At 38.4% G+C, this 26198-nt stretch overlaps 1 protein-coding gene across 6 annotated transcripts; it reads left to right on the forward strand.

Annotated features, from left to right (window-relative positions):
- The first annotated feature begins 39 nt into the window (after positions 1-39).
- Positions 40-24523, forward strand: LOC148726326 (uncharacterized). Of its 6 annotated transcripts, XM_088727002.1 has the most exons (13): positions 44-212; positions 335-414; positions 1284-1355; positions 5227-5863; positions 6028-6123; positions 6650-6745; positions 8231-8341; positions 13782-14041; positions 14815-15082; positions 16420-16515; positions 17731-17841; positions 18934-19119; positions 21430-24523. In XM_088727002.1, exons 4-13 carry the CDS (start codon positions 5230-5232, stop codon positions 24201-24203), a joined length of 4632 nt encoding a protein of 1543 aa, XP_088583128.1. In that variant the 5' UTR covers positions 44-212; positions 335-414; positions 1284-1355; positions 5227-5229; the 3' UTR covers positions 24204-24523. The 6 variants fall into 6 exon arrangements, with proteins under 6 accessions (XP_088583133.1, XP_088583129.1, XP_088583132.1 ...); XM_088727003.1 differs by lacking the exon at positions 16420-16515 and having other exon boundaries at positions 42-212; XM_088727004.1 differs by lacking the exon at positions 18934-19119 and having other exon boundaries at positions 45-212.
- Positions 24524-26198: the final 1675 nt, after the last annotated feature.

Below are 26198 nucleotides of genomic sequence, written 5' to 3' on the forward strand. Positions count from 1 at the left end.
GATGAGTGCTTCTGATCCTTTAGTATGAGTTCACTGGCGTGTAATTATAGACAGATCGCGTGATCTGATTGACAACACCTTAATTCTAAAAGCATAGCAAAATACCATTGCGCTGGATCTCCGGAAGCTAACTAACGCATCTTTTTTACAATTTGAAAAGAGCAACTCACTTTTTGATGTGTAGAAAACGTAATTTGGAACCAGAAGCACGGGTGAGACAGACGATTTAGAGGAAAAACTTCTATTTGAGACATTTGATGAAGAATCAAAACCAAGCGGTTTCACAAGAGTGAATAATGTTGTCAGTTGAATTCAAATCAATTTCCTTTAACAGGTAATCAGTGTGGAATCGATTTCAAGGGTTGTGTAACTAAAACATTGTGTCTAAATCGGGAGAGGATCATAAAACCAAAGGTAAGAACATAGCGTTCAACAAACAATGTAAAAATATTGATGTCATATATGACATTGTTAATTGCATATGCCTCGAGCAGAATCGCTAAGTAAGAAACCAAAGAACCTAGATCGTCAAATCGTGATTACAGCTTCCCAGTTCTTTAACTCAGCAAGCTTTCTGATGTGTGTAGGTTAGATTATACTACGGGTAACATCTAAGTTTTGGGTGTTTTGGCCCTATAACGCGACATGATGGAGTCAAATTTGATCTCGAAAATGAAAGCAGAAATCGAAAGTAAAATGTCATACGTGGGAAATATTATTCCTCGAGCTGAGTTACTTTGGAAATCAATTTATCTTCTTTGCTCTACTGATAAAAGTTTACGTGAGGATACAATCGGCTGTACTAATAATAACCATTGAATATCCTAAACAAGCGTATGTATAACAAACAGATAATTATGTGGAATATGGAGACTAGACTGCGAAAACATTAAAGGGAATTGAGGATTAGGGGTGCCTAGAAAGTCCAAGTTGCACAGATTATTCCTCATGCAGGCTGTAATTGTTACATTTAGTCAATGAACGATCGAAAGGTATACTGTTGTGAGTTCTGATCCTAGAGAGGTTATTAGTCTGGCTGGTCCTTTCACTTGTCAATTTAAAGTAGTAAATTCTCTCAGTGCTGTGAGGCAAGAAAAATATTGTTTGCATCTTTGACCTTCTGTTTTAAAATTTCGCATAGAGCAACCCGCGTGTTATCATATAGAATATGTAGTTTAGGAACAGAAAAACGGGCAAGAAAGACAAGTTGGCGAAAGCGAGCGGTTTTATTTGAGTGGGCTGCAGAATACTATTGTTGAACTCACTTCAATTTCTTCCAACAGCTGTTGATTCAATCGACTTCTAGCGTTGTGTAAGAACTGTGGCAGAGCCAGGAGAGAAGCTTAAAGCCAAAGGTAAGAAAAATGCCTTCAACTAACTAGTTTGAAATGAGGAGGTGACATTTATGATTACTTACGTTTAACGCACATAACGAAACGACGCGTAAGAAACACATATCGTCAACTTCTTCGCAGTTCTTTCACTCAGCAAGCTTATTGGTATGTGTAAGCTCAATTTTACAGTTGGTAGCCTCTGAATTTCGAAGGTATTTTATTCTTCCAACGTATAAAGCAACATGCTAGAATCAAACTTTATTAATGCGGAACGGAAGTCGAAAGCGAAATGGAAAGACTTACGAAATATAACTCAAACTGAGTAGTTAAATGAATTAATTTGTATTCTTTGCTACGTCGTTCAAATGTAAGGGATTTTCTTGCACGATTTAAAGAAGCAATAAGTGTAAGGATACAAGCGTCTGTTGTGACTACAGCGTACCATGGAATATTCTAGCTTTCGATCAGTGGAATTTTTTGGCACTTTTTCGGCACTTTTTCGAATTTCAACCACTATTTTACATTTCCAGCACTCTTGAGTAGCATTTGAGGAGTTTTTCAGTTTTTGAGAAACATTTCAGCACATTTTTTACAATTTTCCAGATGTTAAATGCAGTATTTTGTCTTTGAAACGTTTTTGGTTAGGCCGCGTAATTCTATTATCATGAGCATTAATTAGAGATAACTCAACCTTGTCGCCTGACCGGCTGACTGTTGTTATGGAAATGCACGAGCTATGGTCCTTTAAAGCGTGGGAACAGTCGATTTTGATTGGTTCGTGACTTCGTGTTTTTCAAAACTTTTGAAAGCTTTTGTAATGCTTCGATACAATAAATCGACTATAGTTCAGTGATGCTGTGTGCTTTACAAACTATATGCTAAACTGATATTAAAGAGTTTTTGTTCGACAAACGCTGTTATACTTTATAGAAATCCGAGAGTTAAAAGATTGATAAAACTAGGAATGTGTCTAAACCCTCTGCTAGGAAATAATAAAAAGAAAAAAACAAAAACTTAACCGCGAGCATCTTTCGTGCACAAATTCTAATTTTCAAGCACTTTCTTTATAGAAATCAAGCACTATTTGAGAACTTCTTTCGCTATGTTTTGAGCAGTTTTTGGCGATTTTTAACATATTTGTACAGCCATAAGGTATTCAAACTCACCTAAAAGAAGAAAAACATTTAAGAGTAGTATAATTTAACTACAGTATTGCTTCCTGTATGTGTATCTGTTCATCTCCATATAGAACACACAAAATGTATTCCGACCCATACATGTCAAGTTGGATGATATTCTCAAATTAACTCACCCGCACTAATCAGATATGTCGAAGACCATCGAGGAGACTAGGAGACTAAATGTGATATTTCCAAAGAGATGTAGAATGGCAAATAATGTCAGTTAAGGAGATTTGCTTAGAGTTGAAGAAAATATGCTATGGTGCTCTTTCCTTTTGACAGTTTAGTTACTGGATGAACTGAAAGGGGGTCAATTTTAACAGACTTTTGCCATAATCTAGTTCTCATATATGCACTACCAGATGCATGTCTAATTGTCTCATGGTTTTGACATGAGGTAAGAATGAATTGTCTATAAAAAGGCACAAATTGAAATTCTAAGAAATTTTTACTTTTTCTATGAGAGCCTCCCCCTAAGTATCATGTATCGGAATTGACTAATTCATTAGAATTGTGAGTAATTTCACTTATATGGCAGATACTCAGAAGCCATTCAAGTAAACTGACAGCATATACTTCCATAACCAAAATATTCTAATTGATCATCCCATCCCACAATATTAGCACTGGAGTCCAGTTCTCTCATAAATGCCTAAAACTGCGATCGTGTTATGTTGAAAACTTAACCCAGCATGTTCACAAGGGTTTACCCAACTACACTTAAACAAAGAATCAGAAGAATTGTTTGTCTAACCATTTGATGATGGCTCCCTTTTGTATTATTCACTCAGTACAACAGATGTGCAAGAGCTAATAACCTCCTCCTTGACAAAGAAAAAATATATAGCAGTAAATGGTTTGAACCCGGGGGTAACATGTGAAGGTGTAATCTGATCGTCCGGGTGAGTGTAGTCCTGAGAAGGACTTTTTTTCGGTGGTAGAGACTGACGTTTCGAGAACCTGTGCGGAGGTCATCATCAGAGTCAACATTACTAAACAGTACTGTCAGCAGTTATATATATATGTATATATAAATATATATTTATATATACATATACATATATATACATCTTTTGATAGTTCTCTGCTGTTTGAATAGTTTCTGTTTCGAAAAGAAAGCAGCACGGAACTATCAAAGTATATCTGGACACTCAAAGACAGCAACACCAACTTCACAATTAATTGGAGTATTTTAGCGACCGCCCCGGCCTACAGCAACAAAAGCTAGCGCTGCCCCTTGTGCCTCACGGAGAAACTTTATCAAATTAGAGCTAAGAAGCCGTCTTTATTAAACAAAAAGAACAGAAATTATTTCTAAATGCAGCCATGAGAGTAAACAACTTACCAAATTTCGCAAATTTCACAAGCCGCTAAAAATAGTCCCAGAGAATATTTATTTCATCGCACCAGCGAATCAATGAACTACTAAATATAAGGAGGTATGTTCTTTATTGAATAAAATTCTGTCTAACGAGCGCTTCCGTAAGAAACTCAGAGTAACAGAGAATCGATGCGTCCTCTTTGATTCTTCAACTAATCTATACTCAGCTCTGCTAAAGCAGCATTCAGAACTTTATGCCAAAGTAGACTCTACCCTCACATTTATATATATATATATATATATATATATATACTAAAATAAATGAAAAACGAAAGTACTCTTTTACTTCTGCGCCACGCGTTTCACTGCTGTTGCGGCTCTTCTGGCATAGTAAAGTGTGTTTTCTATATGCTTACACTATACAACCTATTTGATAAAACTTAATTATCTTGTGATACCTCCAGCCCCACGGATGCAGCACTACATTTTTTTCCGAAACTTACCCGCATTGTGTAATTATCATTTTTTTGGTCCATTTTAGAAGAAAATGAACTGCCATTCTGCTTCCCGCCCCCCCCCCCCCCCCACCCAACTCCAATGGGTGACTTTAATTTTAATTTTAGTCTAGGTGACTGGTTCTTTTTGAAGAGGAAACTTTACATAGGGTAAGGAATTCCAGACAGCAAAACATGGTCTTGAAATTGATCATTACTCTTGTGAAGCCTACCCAACTTTAACGTGTATTAAACAAGTTGGATTGATTTAAGACCACAAACACATGCACTAAATAATCAAGGGTTTTTTCCATAAAATGATATAAGAACTTGATCAGCGTCTCAACAAATTTTTCAAGTATTTTAACATAGACATAAACTTTTTAATATTCTAAAAGAAAATGTATGGTTGAGTTCTCTGGTTCTCTCTTCTCTGGGTGATAGAGAGTCAACCATGTAGCCCAAATTAAGTTTTTGCATCAAAAACGTCTCAAAAACAGCATTAACAATTCGATAAATGAATTCATAGATTGAGCTCTCAAAGCACACCACGTTTGTCCTGCACTAGCTAAGCTGTAACCTTTCTCCTTTATGCATTTCAACTATAATGTACAAGCAGTCTCTGATTTTTGGTTCAGTTAGACAATTCAAAGGGAAAAAAAAGTAAAGAGCAGGCAGCCAAAAAATATGCTCCCATAGTTCCTCACAACCTGCTAGAATCAATATCATTTCAATAACTCTTTATGATTCGTATTAGGAACTTTCCCAAAAAGGAGAAATTGTTACATGAACTTGAAGTAAAAACCTCGTCACTTTAGTTACTCCAGCCTCGTTGTCTAAAATAGTTTCACAATGAAAAATTTCACATTCTTTGGATGAATTGATCTCTACTACAGCATATGGCTTCTGCTGCCACACCAGCATTTCCTTCTACCAAGGAGACAACCAACTATGCTCGACTGTGTCGCCTTCTGGTGGATGTTGGATCTCAGGCTTTGAGAGACACTTTTGATGCCATACACCCTCCCACAAGACTTCATGCAGTTTTGGGGCGTCACCCAGAGCATGCAACACTACAGTATCTGAGGAAGAAGAAAGTTCTGAATCCTATACAGTGGGGGAAATTGTATCCAACTATACCATCATCGGTCTCATCAAAAAACTTTGATATAACTTTACTGATGGTGCTACTGAGAAATATCTGTGGGCTGGTTCCTCCCAGCACTGGATGGGACAGTCTTCCCCCAGCTGCAGATGTGAGTAAGGAAGCCAACATAGCCAGGCTGAAATACTATCGTAATGCTGTGTACGGCCATGCCAGCCAAGCCTCTGTGGATGATGCAACATTTAACAACTACTGGCAGGATATCTGCAAAGCCATATTAGGACTGGTTGGAGCAGGTTATGGAGCTGCTATCAGTAACCTTAAGAATGAGTCCATAGACTCTGCTACGGAAGAACACTACAGGCAGCTGCTAAAGCAGTGGAAGCAAGATGAAGACAACATCAAAGAAACGATCACGGAGTTTGAAGGTACATGTTATGCCCTATTAATGACTCACTAAAATCGAAAGGCGAAGCATGATAATTATTGCTGGACATTAGGGGATATACACAGCTTTGGCTCACAGTCAAGGTATATTTACCCGAATGTCCCTATTTACAAAACTGACATAAACGTTACCCTCTATCATCAGAGCGAACCAGACAAGAGTTGCAGCAGATCAGTAGTGAAGTGCGAAACATTGGAGAAAAGTTGGACACCCAGCTGAAAGAGGACACAAGGAATGAAGGCAAAGAACTCGATCAGCACTACATGATAGAACATGCAATAAAATTGTGTCCACAATTTCCATTTGACGCGTGGATTCTATTTAAAACTGCGAACTCACAAAGAAATTTATGTAGTCGCACCAACCAAGATCTCAGCTACTTTTGAAAGTTAAGAAGGCATTATTTGTGATCGGATGTAATTCAAAAAGGGTCTTCTGTACACCATTTGAGCTTACATGTTGTCGCAACTCTTTTAAAATATTTAGCGAATAGTGCGATGGGGTAGTTGCCACAAAGGAACAGGTAGCAACCTAGGGTGAGGGGGGGAGTGGCTTCATATGTCATGAGCCGCAAGAGGTCTCCTTGGCTAGAACCCTCCTTAATTGAACTAAACTATGAGAGGAAGGGAAAGAAAGGAAGCAATTATCTTCAAAACCCATTAGATAACTTTGCTGGCAGGGCTTCTTTGATTGCTTAATTTGTATTTACCTCATCCGGATGTCCCTATTTTCAAAACTGACAAAAACTTTATCTCCCTATCATTAGAGAAAACCAGACAAGAGTTGCAACAGATGAGGAGTGAGGTACGAAACATTAATGAAAAGTTGGACTCCCTAATGAGAGATGACACAAGGAACGGAGGTAAACAACTTAGCAAGGCTAGAGTGCATTATAACAAAATTTTCCACAGAAATTATGATACTGTTGTGGGCGAATGCCTACAAGCCGATCAATATGTAGAGGAAGTTACTTTAAAATATGAATGTGGAATATTTCAAAGGATAAATGATTGAGTAGTGACACACTTATTCTTAGAACTTAGATTGTGATGAAAAATAAGCAGTCTGCACGCCACAATATATGGCAAATTGGAAATAGAGTCAATTACATTTTATTGACCTATGTATACTTTACTACAAAGCTCATATGTAAGATAAAGCTCTCCTTAATTTTTTTTCGTAATATTGTCAAGTTAGAAATATCATGTTGAGATTAAATTCACGCTACAAATGTACGTGATTGCTCTACTAGGTTGACATGCAGTGACAGAAACCAGTAAAGTTAAAATAGTTTCACAGGAAATCTTATGCTACATCAACCGGCGACCGAAGAACAACTTAAAAGTTAAAGAAAGCGTAAAATATTTCGTAGTGAATTGATGTATGGAGACGGTTTAAGCGTTAGCAATGGTTTGTTAAAAGATGGGTAAAAATCGTTATCAATGACTGAATAAATGAAAATCATATTTGTGAGCTGCGGCTCTTTCAAACCGGCAGTCTTAATCCCACAGGGATCAACGAACGCTTTTCTTTCCACTAATTTATTCATGTTTTTCTCGTTGCCATGCTCCCACCAATAACGTAGCTCCATTTTCTGCCTTTAAAAGCACATACAACCCACAATTCCTCTATCCGCTCCGACGAAGGGCTAACACTCGAAACGTCAGCTTTTGTAATCATTACGGTGGCCAATTTATCATTTCAACTTTGTTAATATATCCAAATTATTTCGTTACTCCCACCGACGCAGCCCCCAACAGTTTCTTTCGAAACTATCAGCCTTTATTCTTACAACTTAGATTGGGAAGAAAGATAAGCAATCTGGATGCCACACTCGTGCGTTACATGGTACATATCAAATATTGTCAATTAATATTCATTGACTGACAAATACTCTACTAGAAAATTAATATAATAGTCTGCCAAATATGAAAGTTAAACCTCTCCTAAAAATTTGTTTGTTAATGTTAGCAAGTTAGAAATACTATGTTGAGATTAAATTCAAGCTACAAATGTATGTGCTTGTTCTGCTAGGTTGACATGAAGTCAAAAAAATCAGTAAAGTTAAAATATTTTTAAAGGAAAACTTATAGTGCATTTATGTACGGAGATGTTTAAGCGTTAGCAATGGTTTGTTAAAAGAGGTGTACGATTCGTTACCAAAGATTGAATATATGAAAATCACATATGTGAACGGTTTTTGGTAGAGCACTGCACCGGTACCGCAGAGGTCATGGTAACTGCTGGTAACTGGTCTCTGTGACCTCAGTAAAATTAAGTGTAAATTTTTTAATCTGTTCTAGTATGATTTCAGTGGAAATTGATAAATGAGCATAATGTTTTGCAGAAAGTACCACAGAACAATTGAGAGAGATGAAAGGTGAAATTCAAGTAATGAAACAAAAATTGGAGGACTCGATGAGCGGGCTATCACCTAACAAGAGACCTGGGATTGAAGGTAAATGCTTTTATGTAATAAATGTTAAAGTTGGATGATTCTGAAAAAGAAGTGATGACAGTCTGTGCTGAATCTTCTTATATTCTATGAAACCAAAAAGAGACGCAGTTCTTCATTAAACTGGTGAGGCTGATCATACTACTTAGAACTTCACGAAAAATTGAACTTGACAACGGGTTAAGAGATAGATTGTGATGTGATGCCCGAGATGCAACTTGAGGCACATTATTTTGACCTGGTTGGGTCTAGTCTACACTGGTAGCAACACAAAATAAAACAATGAGTTAAAAAGCCAATGTTATGTCTTTTCCCGCCAAGAATAAGAACGAAACGTTTCTTAAGTTTATTTTGTAGGTGTAATGTGGCTTAAGGTTTCCTGGTGTAGTCACGAAATCTCAAGTTATTGTTCCGTGTTTTCCTTATTCTTCCCTTGGAGTTTCATAAGTGCTATATTTATCTGTTGCTGTAGCGCGGAGGTTTTTTAATTCAAGGGTTGTAGGCAATATATTTCGCTTGAGAGCGCTGAATGTGCCTTTTTTTCAGCGTTTATTAAGGGCATAAGGACTGAAAGTACGTGTCATTCGTTCGAGCTCTTTCTTGACGCGTGACTCTGCTTATGCATATATTTACTCCAAATGTATGCTCAATTTACACGGATCAGACCTTGCTTAGTTTCATCTTTGCTTTGCTAAGGAAGGCACGAGATGGGAGACCGCAAAAAGCATTGGGATCCCCTTAAAAGCACGAAGGACTTTGAAAACACTTACTTTCCCGAAGTTGGTGATCCAGAACTTCAGGTGTAGAGAATAAGAACACGCACGCTTATTGCAAAGTAACAAGTAGAATAACGAGTATAAGTGAATAACTTTTGTTCCTATGCGATGGCCTGTGCACATCTCAAAGTCATTAATGATATCAATGAGTGTTCTAATGATCCCTGTGTAAACAGTGCTACTTTTACTGACTGTGTGAACAGTTATGTTTGTGCTTATCAGCCTGGATTCGATGGACTCCGTTGTGAAATGAGAACCAAAAGAAAACTGCAATTTGTTTATAATGGTGACCTTGACAGTATTCCTTCTGAAGTTTTTCTCACTACATCCATCCATTACTGGTAACCCCACAATGCAGTGGATAAAAATGTGTTCAAATAAATAAACAAATGAATCACTCAATAGTGCTATTAGAATGTTAGAATTGTCCTGCTTCACTAAAATTAATGTGTAGAGACATGATTACCTTATAGTAAAATTAATTTAACCTTGGTTAAGATTTATTTCTTCTGATCTAAATTTTGGGGAGCACATTTAATACAAATCATTTATAGAAGGCAGACCACCTGGCCAATCTGAGTTTAGAGAAGGTGGTGAACTACAGATTTGCAGCAGGCCATGCAACCATGCAAACTATAGGACCACACTGCTTAGTTACTTATTACTGTGAAACTAAGAAAGCCACAAACACTTTGACTGATTTGATTCTCTGAAAATTTGGATTTTCGTGTCAGTAGCACTTTCATGAAAAATTACTTTTAGTAATACAGAAGACTGGAGAACGGACTTCTTGTCCAGGGATCCAGCGAGACTAAAAATACCAATCAAGAAATCGTTACGTAGTTTTCAAACGGGATTATTCGTTTGAAGAAACTGTGTAGTCACGTGGCCACAATAGTCGAGAGACAGAGACGTAGCCCACCATTTTTTGTAATGAGGCTTTAAATGAGAACTGAAAAGAAGATGAATTACTGTTGATCTCATTGCAAATGTACTCAAGCAGTGCCATCACCGAAACAAAATTGGGGCGCTCAATAAAATAGGAGTGCTCACTCAGCAGGGGCGTCTTTATCCTAGAAAATTCACAAAGACTGAAACTAGCGTCGGTAGCTGCAAAACGGCGGAAATCAGTGCCTTGAGTAGAGGCAAATGAACTTTGCTTATGAAAAGCGCAAAAGCAAGCAAGCTCGTATCAATTTGACAAATTTGTATAGGAGGGATTGAGGTATGGCTTAAGTCTAAAACGGGACCATGTCATATAATTTTGAGCTCAGGGAACGCTTTTGAAAATCACCAATATTTCGAAATCCAAATATCGCATTTCGTGGCAAATTTTTAATTATCATTTTGCCCATGCGGAATCTGTTATTGTAAACAATTTTTCCATGGGAAACGGATGAGAATTTGAAATGAAAGCAATCTGCCGTGGTTAGCTATGCAAGGCCAGCTTACTGTATTTATTCCCTGATCGAACACGGGGCTGACTTCTAAAATGTGCTTGGAATTCTGGATTTAACCACGGGGTGCCTGATTAGATTATATCGTGACGCAAATGGCGATGTTGCGATTTTCACAAAGTTCAGCTTGGTTTTTCCGCGCGGAAATGAAAAGCCTCAAACTAATTTTTATATCCTCGAAAACAAAAGTATTTCCAGTTATCATGAGCTTAACCTGAAACGATTCTGAGTTATATTGCGTGGGCAAAACGATTTCTGTGCGAGATAGTTAAATTTTGATCCGTGACATTTTCAATGCAAAGAGCGTGACATATAGCTGAATCAACCCATCTAGTGGAGTTCTCTGGTAAGACACGAAGTTCTCTTCATAATGACATATTTTGAATGAGCATCTCTAAATCTGTAACTGACAGTAATTTTAGCTTTTACAGCATAAGAGGGCAGTCAAGACTAACTTAATGGAATTTTGTCAACATCTTTTAACTCGCATGAGACAGTTAAACATAATGTCACACAGACGATGTTCATTTCCACCTTCGTAATTGCTAAATTTAGGGCAAGTTTGGATGAATTTATGGACATCTTCATCTTAACAAAACAACCATGCTAGTTTTGAAAGTAGGGACTACCCCAAATATTGATTTTGAGCGAGAAATGGAGTAACCACAAACATACATAAATCAAGTCATGTGCACTTTGACTGTTGAAAATTAGCAAAGTTTACCGAGCTCCTGTAGCTCGAAAAGACTAGTTCCCAAATTGTTTTTGTTGTTTTCGGTACACCAGCTTTAGTACTAAACATGGATGGTTGTGAGCACTCCAGATCCCGTTATACTTTTGGGAAAAACGTCTTGGAACAACAGCACACCCGTTCAGATTTGGAATGTGCTGTTTCTGTGGTATTTTCAAGACAGCGCAATTCTTTATTGTTTCGTCAGAATTTACATATTTTGCTACTAATCACAGAAGAGATGTAAAATGATACCACATGTTTGATTTATGCTATTTGAACAAATGCGTAAGATTTTATAGCCTTCAGCAAAACGCTGAATATTAACTCCGGAATAAACAATGTTCTTTGTTTTTGACCTCGCATCTCGTCGCCAAAAATTTGATGACGTAGCATTACGAACCAAATAATTACAATTTTTGCTGATAGAATAGATCAAATATCTCACAGTAAAAATTGGAGGGAATTCAGTGATCGGCCGAAATTCGAGTGGTTGGTTCTTACGCGGACAGCCTCTTAGGAGCAAATACGGCAAAAAATCAAACATTTTCGAAATATGGTGGCAACAGTCAAAATATCGATTCGGCTCATATTCTCAAGTTAGCTGGGCCTTACAGTGAAACAAACTACTGCATACTTCGTTTGGCTGAATATCGATTTCTTTTCGAGAAAGACGACAAAAACTGAATTCCGCCAAATTGTCGCTGTTGAAGCTCAAAATGTTTTTGGACGAATCTTGGAGCGTCACGCCACGAACTGAAAGTACTTGGACCGATGAAAAGAGCCAAATCTTGAAAAAAGGCATCAAAACATATGTTGACAGCAATTTGAACAATTACTGATTGTTTTGTATACACAATCTAATTGTATTTATCCGACTTTCATCCAACTAGATTAAAAATAGGTTAAAAGTAACCAGTTATTTGACTAAGTGCTAAACAAAATAATCGACTGAAAATCTGGCTTTTGGAAGACGAAGTGTGTTTCTTTTTAATCTCTGAAGTAGTTTTTAGGGAAATGATTCCGTGTGATTTCATTGAATTTTAAAGTTGGATAAAATGGGCTGATTTGACGGTGCCGTCAGTTAGTCAAAAATGTGCACATCCACACGCAAACTTGATTGTTTTGCATTTCACATCCAGACTACAGCCTTTTCAACATGATATCCACTTACCCTCCATGTTGCTGTATCACAATAGAGGATTGCAGTCCTGAAATTGTTGCATCGCTCTCACAGTAGCAATATAGCTCGGATGAATAGTCAACACCTGATAACGACTGCTTACAAAGCGTATCTCGGGGTTTCTCGACTCCCATTTCGTTCAAAAGGAGGCTGTAATTATTTGAAGTAAGAGATCTTTGTTTGAATGCAAGTCTTCAACCGAACCGCGAACCAGATGTAAGCGGGATGCTGCTAGTTCAGGAACATGTTTCTCATATGCGAACTAAAAAAATTCCTTAAACAGGAGTTTTGTGAAACGACGAGTAATTCAATTTGTGCCGTTTTTGATTACTGGCGCTGTGAAAAACGGCCCCTAGAAACGATTTTCGCTCGGAAAAAAGCATTTTACAATATTTCGAAAAACCAGAGTAGTCTCATTTATTTTAAACTAAGACAGATTCATATGATGTACGATCCTCGCAGTAGATAGCGCTATTTAAGCAATAGCGTAAATCAGACCTGAAAAAAAAAAAACAGGCCTATACGGGACTCGAACCACTGACCTCTGCGACACTAGTGCAGCGCTCCACCAATTGAGCTAACAAGCCAACTTGGAGCAAGCCGTTAAGTTGATTCGTAATAAACCCGTGAAAGTGATAAATGAGATACAATGATTTTTTTCAGGTCTGATTTTCGCTATTGCTTAAATAGCGCTATCTACTGCGAGGATCGTACATAATATGTATCTAATACCGCAGTTCAAAATATATGAACTTCATATATTTCATTGTATCTCATTAAGACAGATTCATGGGAAGATTTTGAAAGAATTCAATATTTTGCACTGACATGCATTTACCGCTTTTAGAGAGACTGCCTCTCGATGATGTTTAGAACAAGTGAGACGTGTTAAAATGAACACGTGAGCTGTGTTCAAACGCTAGTCGTGTATAACAAAATTTCGTTTCTCTGAATTTCTGATCTGGATGAGTTACGGAGAATTATATACTTATTTTAAGTCATATTTGCTATTTTGACCCCAACTTACGCGAAAACCAAGCTGAAGTACTTCAAATCAGGATGTAAAAGGTTTTCGTTTTCTTTCTTAGAAGGCTGAGTTGGCTGTTAAGAATTCTTTTTTACTTCCTTTTCTTTAAAGCTCCTCTACATATCAAAGAAACTTATTATTAAGAACTCGCAGAAACCTAGAGAAAAAATATTTATAATATATTCTTCTGTTGTGGTCCTCCTTAAATCACGGGAATGATGGTATTTTAATTATCCTTTGTTCATTAATTCTACCCATTTTTTCATTTAGGTTATAGCTCTGTTGAGTTAATTACTCAGCTTCAGCAAATGCAACTCGATGCCAGCAAAGGCAATGACGAGACAGACCTAAAAATTGAGTTGAAGAAAATTGCTTCAGACAAGGGCTTCAAAATTGTTGACAATGAAGGATCAGGAAATTGCATGTTCTACGCTTTGTCAGATCAACTGGAATTTGCTATGGGAATCAAAATCAAGTATTATGAATTAAGACAAATATTGGTCCAGTACCTCAGAGAAAACCCTGAACTAGTAAGTTGATACCTTACGCTATATGTTACCCACTGTTACTTTAAGAGCACCATATAGGTTAGATCTACATGTGGGCCAACTGGCCAACACATCACTATTTCGCCTGTAGGGGATAATAAGGATCAAAAATACTCTGACATCAGCGTTTAGTATAAACCACACTGCGCACCCATTGGTAAGTGATTAACAAGTACCACTCACGGCCTTCTGGTATGTACGTAAATAATTTTTTACTCCAGTATCAGTGAAAGTGGTGGATAATTGCCTTGCCTCTTTGCCTCGATAAATACCTACTCCTATTCACCCTTATTTCGAAGAATAATTGTTTGATATTTCTGGATTGCCCTTTAAAACACGTTGTGTAGTTCAAGTGTTTTGGTAGAGACCAGGTCCGGGTCACGGATGAACTCAGACCTCCTTGTGAAAATTAAAGGGCTTTGTCTTGTGGAGAAAGCGGCCAACCCAAGGTTTTTTTAAAATACTTTGCAATTGAACCTCCCCCAGACAGGGCAATCTTTGGATAACCTTGACTCTAGATAAGGTGGACCCCACATATTCAATGTTTCAGAAGAGCAAATTCAGGAGTTGAGACTGCTACATCCAATGTAGATCCTTGTGTTCATTACTCTGAATTGTATTATCCGTTCTTACTGTTGTTTAGTATCTCTTTGTTATTTTCTCATTCAATGACTCCTTCCAACGCACTCAACCTGGTCCAGTGTACCATTAACTTTACACTCCAAGTTTTGTTCACTATTTTACTCTTCTCACAGCCGGATGGAACAGATCTGTTTCCCTTCGTCCATGGACATCAATCATGGGCTGATTACTTAACATACATGGAGCAAGATGGCGTTTGGGGTGACCATGTCATTCTGTGTGCCGCAGCAAACTGCTATAAAACTTGCATTCATGTGGTCAGCAGTCTTTCCGCTGTTCACGATGTTATCTTACGGCCACAATGTCCTGTTGACAAAAGCAGGACACTTGTGTTGGGACACATCCATGAAGTACACTATGTCAGCCTTCATTCCACACAAGGTACAATTCTTTACATTATACCTGGTAAATGAAGAGTGAGCTTATAATGATGTTTCGTGTAATTATCTACATCGCTCAGGAGGGAGGAGGTGGCTCTATCGTTCTCTGGTATAGGCCGCCGTTAAATGATCACTGCCAAAGTGACGTCGCACAGTAACATTGCAAGCGCTTCGCTAAGTTTGAGGACAGGAATAGGAGTTAACAAAGAAAATGCCATTACAGGCTCCTTGTGGGTTACTACCGACTAATTTTCCATGAGTGTACAAGCTTCGTTATTTATATTGTGAATTTAACAGTGTACTGTTAAGTGAAAATGTTTGTGTGTAATTTCACCAAATACAATTCGGGACGAGTGCGGGTGACCGCCATATTCACTTCCGCGCCTGTTGAGACAAGACAAAATGCTGTTTTTTTTTTTTGTAAGCTTTGAACAAATCGTCCTCATAAAGGGAGGTGTTATTCCTTATTTATGTAGGTTTATAGCTATTGCTATTTGGGGTGAATCTAATGAGTCATTTTTCTCCTCAATCCTCAAAGTTAGAGGTTGTCGTAGTTTTAAATAGCGGTAAGCCACGATTACATACTTTTCTTGTCTGCTAGTGTTGTAAAGACCTTGGTAAGATCCAAAGATTCTAGTTAATTGGCTTCCGGGCTTTTGTTTGTCTTTTTTGCTTGTGGTACTTTATTTTAAAACGCTCTCGCTACTTCTGTGATTAATTTTTTCGGGCTTGTATTGTAAATTGCTGTTATAGCCAGAGTGTTGACTTGTGTCTTAATCCTTTAAGAGGAAATGTGGCCATAAAACGAACATTTTCGAAATATCGCGGCAACAGCCAAATAATAGATGCGGCTCACTTTTTCAAGTTAGGTGGGTCCTACAGTAAAACAAAACCCTGCATACTTCGTTTGACTGAGTATCAATTTATTTAAGAGAAAATCGATAATGACTGAATTCCGCCCAAATGCCGCTTTAGAAGCTCAAAATTTCAGACGATTCTCGGAGCGTTCCGCCACGAATTGAAAACACTTGGAACAATAACTCTTTTAAAATATTTAGCGAGTAGTGCGATGGGGTAGTTGCCACAAAGGAACATGTAGCAACCTAGGGTGGAGGGGGGAGTGGCTTCTCATGCCATGAGCCGCAAGAGGTCTCCTTGGCTACAACCCTCCTTAGTTTAACTAAACTATGAGAGGAAGGGAAAGAAAGGAAGCAACTATCTTCAAAACCCATTAGATAACTTTAGTGGAAGGGCTTCTTTGATTGCTTAATTTGTATTTACCTCATCCGGATGTCCCTATTTTCAAAACTGACAAAAACTTTATCTCCCTATCATTAGAGAAAACCAGACAAGAGTTGCAACAGATGAGGAGTGAGGTACGAAACATTAATGAAAAGTTGGACTCCCTAATGAGAGATGACACAAGGAACGGAGGTAAACAACTTAGCAAGGCTAGAGTGCATTATAAGAAAATTTTCCACAGAAATTATGATACTGTTGTGGGCGAATGCCTACAAGCCGATCAATATGTAGAGGAAGTTACTTTAAAATATGAATGTGGAATATTTCAAAGGATAAATGATTGAGTAGTGACACACTTATTCTTAGAACTTAGATTGTAATGAAAAATAAGCAGTCTGCACGCCACAATATATGGCAAATTGGAAATAGAGTCAATTACAGTTTATTGACCTATGTATACTTTACTACAAAGCTCATATGTAAGATAAAGCTCTCCTTAATTTTTTTTCGTAATATTGTCAAGTTAGAAATATCATGTTGAGATTAAATTCACGCTACAAATGTACGTGATTGCTCTACTAGGTTGACATGCAGTGACAGAAACCAGTAAAGTTAAAATAGTTTCACAGGAAATCTTATGCTACATCAACCGGCGACCGAAGAACAACTTAAAAGTTAAAGAAAGCGTAAAATATCTCGTAGTGAATTGATGTATGGAGACGGTTTAAGCGTTAGCAATGGTTTGTTAAAAGATGGGTAAAAATCGTTATCAATGACTGAATAAATGAAAATCATATTTGTGGGCTGCTGTTTAAGAAATGAACATATTAGTTATCTTCGAAGTAACGAACACTACTTAAGCAGTAGTGAAAGTAAGGCTTGAAAAACAATTCAGGCCTGTAAGGGATTTGGACATCTGAAAATCACATATGTGAACTGCTGTTCGTAGAGCATCGTACCGGTGCCGCAGAGGTCATAGGTTCAATTCCCGTGCAGGCCTGACTTTTTAAAAGGCCTTATTTCACTACTGCTCATCTCAACAGTTTTTTCCAAGATACATAACGAGAAAATTGCCATGTTAGCCTCTTACTAGATCTCGCGAAAAGTTCACAAGAAAAAAGTGGTGAATGATAATACCCGGTAAGCAGTCGAAGGAGAAAAAGAGAGGCGTAGTGTAATGGTCTGAATGGCACTTGTCTCTCGATTTCTCCAGTCTTTCTCTCCGTTGTCTCTCCCCCCCCCCCCCTATCACCAAGAGAGGACTCTCTCCTGCTTAGAAAGGAGATTGTTGATCCCAAGGCGCTGGTAACTGGGTCTCAGCGACCTCAGTACAATTCAGTGTAAATTCAGAATCTGTTAAATAATGATTTCAGTGAAAATTCATGAAAGAGAAAAACTATTTTGCAGACAGTACCACAGAAAAACTAAGTGAGACCAAACGTGAAATTCAAATGGTGAAACGAAAATTGGAGGATTTGGTGAGCAGGCCACCACCTAACAAAATCCCTAGGATGGAAGGTAAACGCTTTTATGTAATAAATGTTAGTTTAAATGATTCTGCAGAAGAAAATGATGACAGAGTGTGCAGAATCTTCATATGTTCTATGAAGCCAAGAAGAGACACATACTCATTAAATTGCTCGGGCTGATCATACCACTAAGAACTTCGTGAAAAATTCAACTTGACAACGGGTTAAGAGATAGTTTACAATGTGAGGCCAGAGCTGCAACTTGAGACACATTATTTTGACCTGTTTGGGTCTCGTCTACACTGGTAGCAACACAATATAGAACAAACAGCTAAAGAGCCAGATGTCGTGTCTTTTCCCACCAAGAATAAGTAGGAAAAGTTTCTTAAGTTTATGTTGTAGGTCTCGTGATCTAAGGTTTCAAGGTGTAGTCCAGTTTTTTGGTCACGGTGTTTTCGATATTCTTCCCTTGGAGGTTTATCAGCTCTATATTTCTATGTCGCTGTGGCGCAGAGGTTTTTAAACTCAAGGGTTATAGGTGATGTATTCCGCTTGAGAGAGCTGAATGTGCCCTTTGCTGCATTTATTAAAGACATATTTAATATAAGAGAAAACTCGAGTTTCCAGATGGGATTTGAACCCACGACCCTCCGTGATCTAGTCGGATGCTCTAACCACTGAGCTACAGGAGACTCTATGGTGAGCAAGGGTAAATTAGTGGGTATTGACTGGAACCACATCACGCGGCTACACAGCCAAACATCAGCTAGCGCATAGAAGCTCACTAACAGCATCACGCTGTCACATTAAAGCATCACATGCATTAAAGCATCACATGCAGCCAACCAGCCCCCAAAGTGAGCATGTTAAGATGAAATAAACAATTTTTAAAATGAGAGAAAAATCGAGTTTCCAGATGGGATTTGAACTCACAACCCTCCGACCTTACTAAAGACATATGGGCTGAAAATACTTATCACTCGTTCGAGCTCTTTCTTCCCGTGTGACTCTGCATACAAGCTTATTTACTCCAAATGTATGCTCAATCTACGCGGATTGAGCCTCAGTTAGCTGCATCTTTGCTTTGGGTTTGACCGTCTATCGTACTGTTGTCGCGTTAACTATTTCCTATGGTCTGCAGATGTGTGTACATGTTTAAAACCTGAGGAAAGCACGAGATGGGAGAACACAAAAAGCTTTGGAAACCCCTCAAAGACACGAACGACTTTGAAAACGCTCACTTTCCCGAAGTTGGTGATCGAGAACTCCACGTGTATAGATTATAAGAACACGCACGCTTATCGCGAAGTAACAAGTAGACTGGCGAGTATGTGTGAATAACTCTTGTTTTCCCATGCGATGGCTTGTGCACATCTAACATGATAAACGCGGGCCAGAAATGAAATACTTCGAAGTACCATTTTAGGCCGTGAACCAGAATCGTAGCTAGGGTCGGTTATATATACGTGGTTTAACCCAAGCCTCGGTTTTACGCAAACAGTCAGCCTCAAGGATTCTCCATGAGAGGGTGGATTTAATTCGATAAGTGTCCATCAATTGCTAACTATCCGCCCTCTTGACACAGTCAGTAACAATAATAAATCAAAAGTAACCCGGTGTTATTACATTACTCGGGCGGTCAGAGGGCCAATAACTAAAATCAACCAATCAAAATGCTATATTGCCGGTCCAATATTCTGTAAGTATTGGACCGGGCACTGTCCCGAATGGTCCCGAATGATACCACACTTGTGTCCCTTCGAACTTCAGTCGTATAATAAATCTCTTATTAATCAAGCTTGCTCGGGACCGTACTGGAAGAATATCGGCCCTCGGTCTTTTTTGTACGGACCTCGCTGCGCTTGGTCCGTACTGTCACGACCTCGGGCCGATATTCTCCCAGTACGGCCCTCGCGCTTGGTTAATAAGACATATTTATTTAACTATGTGCTCAACAAAATAACCTCTGACGCAAATCTAATTTTGCGAATCAATAATAATTGACAAGTGGTAGCTGCCATGGATCTGCGCGTAAATTTCGTGTAAACTGAAAATTTTTCTTCTCTGATTCTGTTGATAGGGTGGCCAACGGAAACACTTTGAAATATCAGATATATATCACAGTTCAAACTATGTCATAGCGGTGACTTCTTTAGTATGTCAGACACGTTTTAAAAAATTGCTGCTCATCATAACATTCAAATAGAATGTCAATCAAAACCAAGTCACACTCGCCAAATGATGAGATTTTTGCTCGATAGCACTTGATTTTAAAAGGATTGAGAGGCACACGATATTCTTATAATTACTTCGAATTATCCTCTATGCCTTCTAGTTGGGGTCTTTTCTATAATCATCTATGTTAAAAAAACCGCCAGGCGGGAAGAAGCTGAAAGTAGCATTGAGAAGCCACTCACCGGCTGCGCCGTGGAAAACTAGGCCGATTACAAACTGCAAACTATAGCGTCAGTTTTGCGCGTAGGAGAGAGGAAATTTTCATTTTGAAATTAATACAACTTGGTAAAATATTTTCGGACGATCTCGTCATTGAATTTCGCATGATTACCTTGCGTGACACAATATTCATAAAGTTTGTAAGCAGTTCCTTTCACTTTATCAAGTCTTGAAAAATCGATGAAAATAATAATCTACTTGGCATATTTAGTGTGTTTTCGTGAATATATTATTTTGTGACGATTTTACGGGAGCTTTTGGATAATAAACACAGCAGATGGGTCCTTTGAATACGTTAGTACAGTATAAAATTAGAGGATACATTATCCAATACAAAATTAGTGCACTTCAAGTAATATCAATAAGGAAACTTTTTGAATGGATAATAAGAAATATTTTGGATTAACATGACCATTTTTCCTATCTATCTTGCCTTTTAGTGATTTCTTTTCTTGTCTCTCATTACTGCGTGATAAACATAACAATAGGACACTTAGAGCGATGAATCACCTTTCGGCGGCAACATTTTTGTAGATGGGTGTAGAGATTTTTCTCCCCTAAATGCTGTTTCATGGTATCATAAAGCGTGAAAAAGCTGCAAAATGTTCAATTCAGCCGTCAACCATGGGTCGAAGGCGTAAATTTCGTCAATAATTGAGTCCGCTTTTGTGCATTGTTGGGTGGAATTTTCGAAAATGTGCATATTACGTTGATCGGCTGTACAAGAAGTTCGCCGAAACCGCAAGATATTTTTATATTTCCATACTCCTCTAACCTATTTTAGTTAGTTTGAATAAATATATCATTGGGTAGAAGTTGGAATTTTGCGCTGAGCCGATGTAAAAGTTACATATTTACGGTCATAGTGGCAAAGGCTAAGTAGATGTCAAATTGAAAATAATTTTCAATGTAAAGAGCCGTTATAAAAGAAAAACTTAGGTGATTTTTTCTCACAAAGGATCGATCTAAATGTGCGAAACAAAAAAATTGCTCAAACAAGAGTTTTGTGAAAAGACGAGTAATTCAATTTATGCCATTTGATGATCGGCGCTTTTAAAAAACGGACCTTTGAGCGCTGAAGGGACTTTCGCTTCCATGGAAAAAATGTTTTGCAATATTTCGAAAAACCAAGGTGGTTTCGACAGTTTGACTTAACACCTGACGAGAATTATTTTAATTGCAGATGCCTTTGATCCCACCGAAATGATTGAGAACATTTCTCAACTCTACAAAACCCGCGAGGGTACGATAAACCTCCTTCCCTGGTGTGAAGACTTGAACTTTTCTTTTGGAGACCTCTACACCAGACTTAAAATCACCTACAAAGAGAAAACGAGAGGAATAGCTACGGACCGAGTTGTCACAATTTCTGAAATCTTCAACCCGCACGAAAAATGTGAAGAACCAAGAGTTGTATTAATAGAAGGGAAGCCTGGTATGGGAAAGACAACTTACTGCAAAAAGGTTGTTTTCGACTGGGCCACTCAAAAACGCGCAGCCGGAAATTCCTTCGCAAAATTCTGCATAGTGCTTTTGATTAAATGTCGTGAAGTTCAGTCTGACCTTTGGGAAGCCATTGATGATCAACTTCTACCTCGAGATATCGGTGATGACCAAAGAAAGAGATTCTTCGACTTCATTCGCCAAAATCAATCTAAAGTTCTCCTGGTACTCGATGGATTGGATGAAGTTTCTGAGAAGAAGCTACCAATGTTATCAGAAATTATTCAAGGCCGAACGCTGCCAAAATGTCGCGTGGTTGTAGCTGCACGGCACGAGGCTGGAGTCAAAGTTCGAAAATACTGCGACACGCTGCTAGAGGTGGAGGGATTCACTGAAGAAGATGTGAAAACCTTCATCAAAAAGTACTTCAGAGAGAAGACAAACCTGGCCGAACAGCTTATCGAACGACTGCATGACGATAAAACCTTACATGAAATGTCGACGAATCCTCTCAACACTGCACTTATTTGCCTGGTCTATGAAGACTTGAACGGTGTATTTCCTGAAAGCAGAAGTAAGCTGTACATGGACATAGTGGATTGTATACTAAGAAGATACAGAGCAAGGAAACAACTTTCAGAAGTCGACGAGGCGGACCTTGTTGTACTTTACGAAAGCCAACTGAACCACCTTGGCTCGATAGCTTTGAAAAGTTTATTAGAAGACAACTTGGACTTTGACGAGAAGGAGCTTGGAAAACACAAAGGAAGTGATCTACCTGAACTTGGATTTCTCTCTGTTCAGCCCGGAGGCAGTAAACTCCGAGCTACTAGACGTTATGGCTTTCTTCACAAGACTTTCCAAGAGTTCTTCGCCGCTTTGAATCTCGTTTGTCAGCTTATCAAGAAAGAAATTAGCACAGACAGCATAGCTGTTGACAGACGATATCGCCACGAGCTGAAAGAAGTGCTTCTGTTCACATTTGGCATTCTTGCCGCACGGTGCGAGGAAACAGCAGAGAACCTTATGAAAAGTATGGCGACACAGTTAAACCAGGAGGTCGAGCAAAGGGAAGCCAAAGATAGTATGACTGTTATATTAGAGTGCATATATGAATGCAAAAATGAAAATAATTTCCATGTAAAATTGGCCCGCGCTCTTGGACCTTGTCTTCAAATTGAAACCATTACTGTTTTTCCCACATTAAGATTAGATGGGGCTAAAACTATCTTACTAACCAACATTCTTAGAACAAATACAAGTATGACAGCGTTGGATGTGTTTGGTAATGAAATTCGTGATGACGGTGCCGCTGCTCTCGCTAATTGTTTGAAAGGGAAGACATCTCTGAAAGAGTTGAAATTGTCTGTCAATAAAATTGGTGATGACGGTGCTGCTGCTCTGGCTGAGTGTTTGAAAGAAAATAAATCTTGGGAAACGTTAGACTTGGGGGAAAATGCCATTGGTGAAGCTGGTGCTGCTGCTCTAGCTGGTTGTTTCAAAGAGAATACATCTCTGACATATTTGAATTTGAGTTATAATGAAATTGGTGATGACGGTGCTGCTGCTCTGGCTGAGTGTTTGAAAGAAAATAAATCTCTGCAAACGTTAGAATTGAATGGAACTGACATTGGTGAAGCTGGTGCTGCTGTTCTGGCTGAGTTTTTGAAAGAAAATTCATGCCTGGAAAAAATATATCTGATCAGAAATAACATTGGTGAATCTGGTGCGGCTGCTCTAGCTGATTGTTTCAAAGAGAATACATCTCTGACATATTTGAGTTTGACTCTTAATAAAATTGGTGATGAAGGTGCTGCTTCTCTGGCTGAGTGTTTGAAAGAAAATAAATCTCTGCAAACGTTAGACTTGGATGAAACTAACATGGGTAAAGCTGGTGCGGCTTCTCTGGCTGAGTGTTTGAAAGAGAATACATCTCTGACAGATTTGTATTTGACTTCTAATAAAATTGGTGATGACGGTGCTGCTTCTCTGGCTGAGTGTTTGAAAGAAAATAAATCTCTGCAAAGGTTAGACTTGGATGATACTGACATTGGTGAAGCTGGTGCTGCTGCTCTAGCTGAGCGTTTGAAAGAGAATACATCTCTGACATATTTGAGATTGAGTTTTAATAAAATTGGTGATGACGGTGCTGCTTCTCTGGCTGAGTGTTTGAAAGAAAATAAATCTCTGCAAACGTTAGACTTGGAAGAAAATGACATTGGTGAAGCTGGTGCTGCTTCTCTGGCTGAGTGTTTGAAAGAGAATACATCTCTGACAGATTTGAGTTTGTGTTCTAATAAAATTGGTGATGACGGTGCTGCTTCTCTGGCTGAGTGTTTGAAAGAAAATAAATCTCTGCAAAAGTTAGACTTGGATGAAAATGACATTGGTGAAGCTGGTGCTGCTGTTCTGGCTGAGTTTTTGAAAGAAAATTCATCCCTGAAAAGTATAAATCTGAACAGATATGACATTGGTGAAGCTGGTGTTGTATTGATCTCTAAATTACTTTGGTAATTCTGGTGCTGCTGCTCTGACTGCTGGGCAAGAGTGTCAATCATCTCCAACCGAGTTAGATGGGCCTCCCCTGATATTTTATACTCTGCCTTCTGACCAATTTTAAAAAGCAATAATGTAGCGAATGATCAGCGATTGACGACTCTTACCCTAAGCAGGGTAAATGTACAGTAGCTTCTAATCATCGATAACAATATTAATGCAAGACTTTGGTAGCATATATTCACTAAAATTATTTACTTTAGTAAGAGCTCCATTTGAATGATAACTGTATTTCTTAAGTCTTTTAACCGATGTAAATAAAGGTATTTTCAGCAGAATTTCAAGTTTTCTCCAAGTATTCTCTATGTGTGTTTAGTTTTTTTTTTTTTCTGCATTCTTCCAGAAAATCCGTTTGATCACAATGCTCCTTAGTTTACTGTTTCCTTACTTCATGTCAACATTTTTTGCTTGAGATCTTTTAGAAACTGACGCAATTGGTTTAATAGGGTATGGATGCTTTGGGAATTGGGTTTTACTTTGGTCACGATTACTGGATGAACGAGCGAATTGCCTTGGTAATTGAGAAAAGGCGAAAGGAAAAAAAAAGAGAGAAAAAGGACACTGGCGGCAGCCACAGATTATGCAGGTGTTCAAACTTTCCCTACCCTACCCTTCTCCTCAGATATTGTTAGCTGTTAATTTTATCAGAGAATTTCTGAGAAAGGAGTTGCAGAGGAAAAGCAATAAAACCTGGAGAGGGGGAATTCAAACTCGGGACTGTAAAACAGGTTCACGAGCCTTTAAATAACATGAACGATTGGGAAAAAATGTGCGACGATGGAAGAGGATAAAGAAGAGAGGAAAAACAGCGTTAAAGTTATGTATGTTGTAGGTTTTCAAGTGTAATACAACGGCAATTTCACGAGTCAGCTAAAGAATTTTCCTTGAATCGCAGAACTTAATAAAAGAAGGAAAATCTATGAAACTACAGGGACATTGTTTTTATCGTGAGCGCGAAACAAGAGAACAAGAGATGCGAAACAATATCACTTTGCCTTGTTTTCAACTTGCAATTCTACTATGAATATCTCGCTTCGATAACCAATAAGAATGCGAGATTTAACTCAGTTATGCGGTTCTATCTGTAATCATTGCGATCTCAACGTCCGTGTAACGCAGACAATTTCGGAGGAACTGGCATTATCGCTTGCCCGTCTTCCTCTGGAAGCGCCTTTAATGTAAACAGGGGCTCACGAGTCACTTTATCTGCGAAATTAACTCACGGAATGTCACGTTACAACGAGATCAAAGGTAACTATGAAGGTAACAAAAGAACATTCAGTAAGGATTTTACCTCGCGTGACTTTATCATTTCTCTGACTGAAGCAGAGAAGTTACTACTTTCAATTTTTCTGTTCTATCTTCGTGTTTTTGGGGGCTGATCAGTGCACGTGATCTTGCTGTTAAACTACGGACCCTTACTTGTATGGACATGATCAAGTCACATCTCTCGCTCAAAATAACTCTTGTAGAAAGGTTGTCAGTTCAAGGTACAAAGAATATCGGTTTCATCGAGATTTTGGTCACGAAGTAATTATTCTTCCACAACGTCAGCCATCGTCAAATTAGCTTTCCATGTGTAAATTTGAAATTAACTTACTTTGTATCTTTTCAGAAAGTCATTCCCTCCACGACGTTACAATTGAAACATGGATCTACTTTAAACACTAAGGAAGTAGAAGAGACTCTAAGCGGCTTGATAGTTAAGTCTGGTTGCTTACTAAAAGAAATAACACTGTTTGCTAACGGCGTAAAATCGTACAATAAGCATAATACGAACTGAAAGAAATTACGCCGTAAGTCTTGGGGAGTTGAATCGCGTTATTGCACTTTTTTCTCAATATTGAATTGGTGTCGAATGAAAGTAGAATAGTTGGCTCATCAAATTCATATGCGGTTCCCTGTGATTATCATTCTGGTGGAGATAAATCCAGAATCTCCGCTTGTTTGCAT

This window comes from Stylophora pistillata, chromosome 7 (genome assembly GCF_964205215.1).
Source record: "Stylophora pistillata chromosome 7, jaStyPist1.2, whole genome shotgun sequence".
In the NCBI taxonomy this organism is placed as follows: Eukaryota; Metazoa; Cnidaria; class Anthozoa; order Scleractinia; family Pocilloporidae; genus Stylophora; species Stylophora pistillata.

Excerpts from the sequence above, each read along its gene's own strand:
- LOC148726326 (XM_088727002.1), top strand. The coding sequence starts at position 5,230 with ATGGCTTCTGCTGCCACACCAGCATTTCCTTCTACCAAGGAGACAACC. Across the intron at positions 6,124-6,649 it reads AGAGGACACAAGGAATGAAG|AGAAAACCAGACAAGAGTTG; the intron begins GCAAAGAACTCG and ends CCCTATCATTAG. Across the intron at positions 15,083-16,419 it reads CAGCCTTCATTCCACACAAG|AGAAAACCAGACAAGAGTTG; the intron begins GTACAATTCTTT and ends CCCTATCATTAG.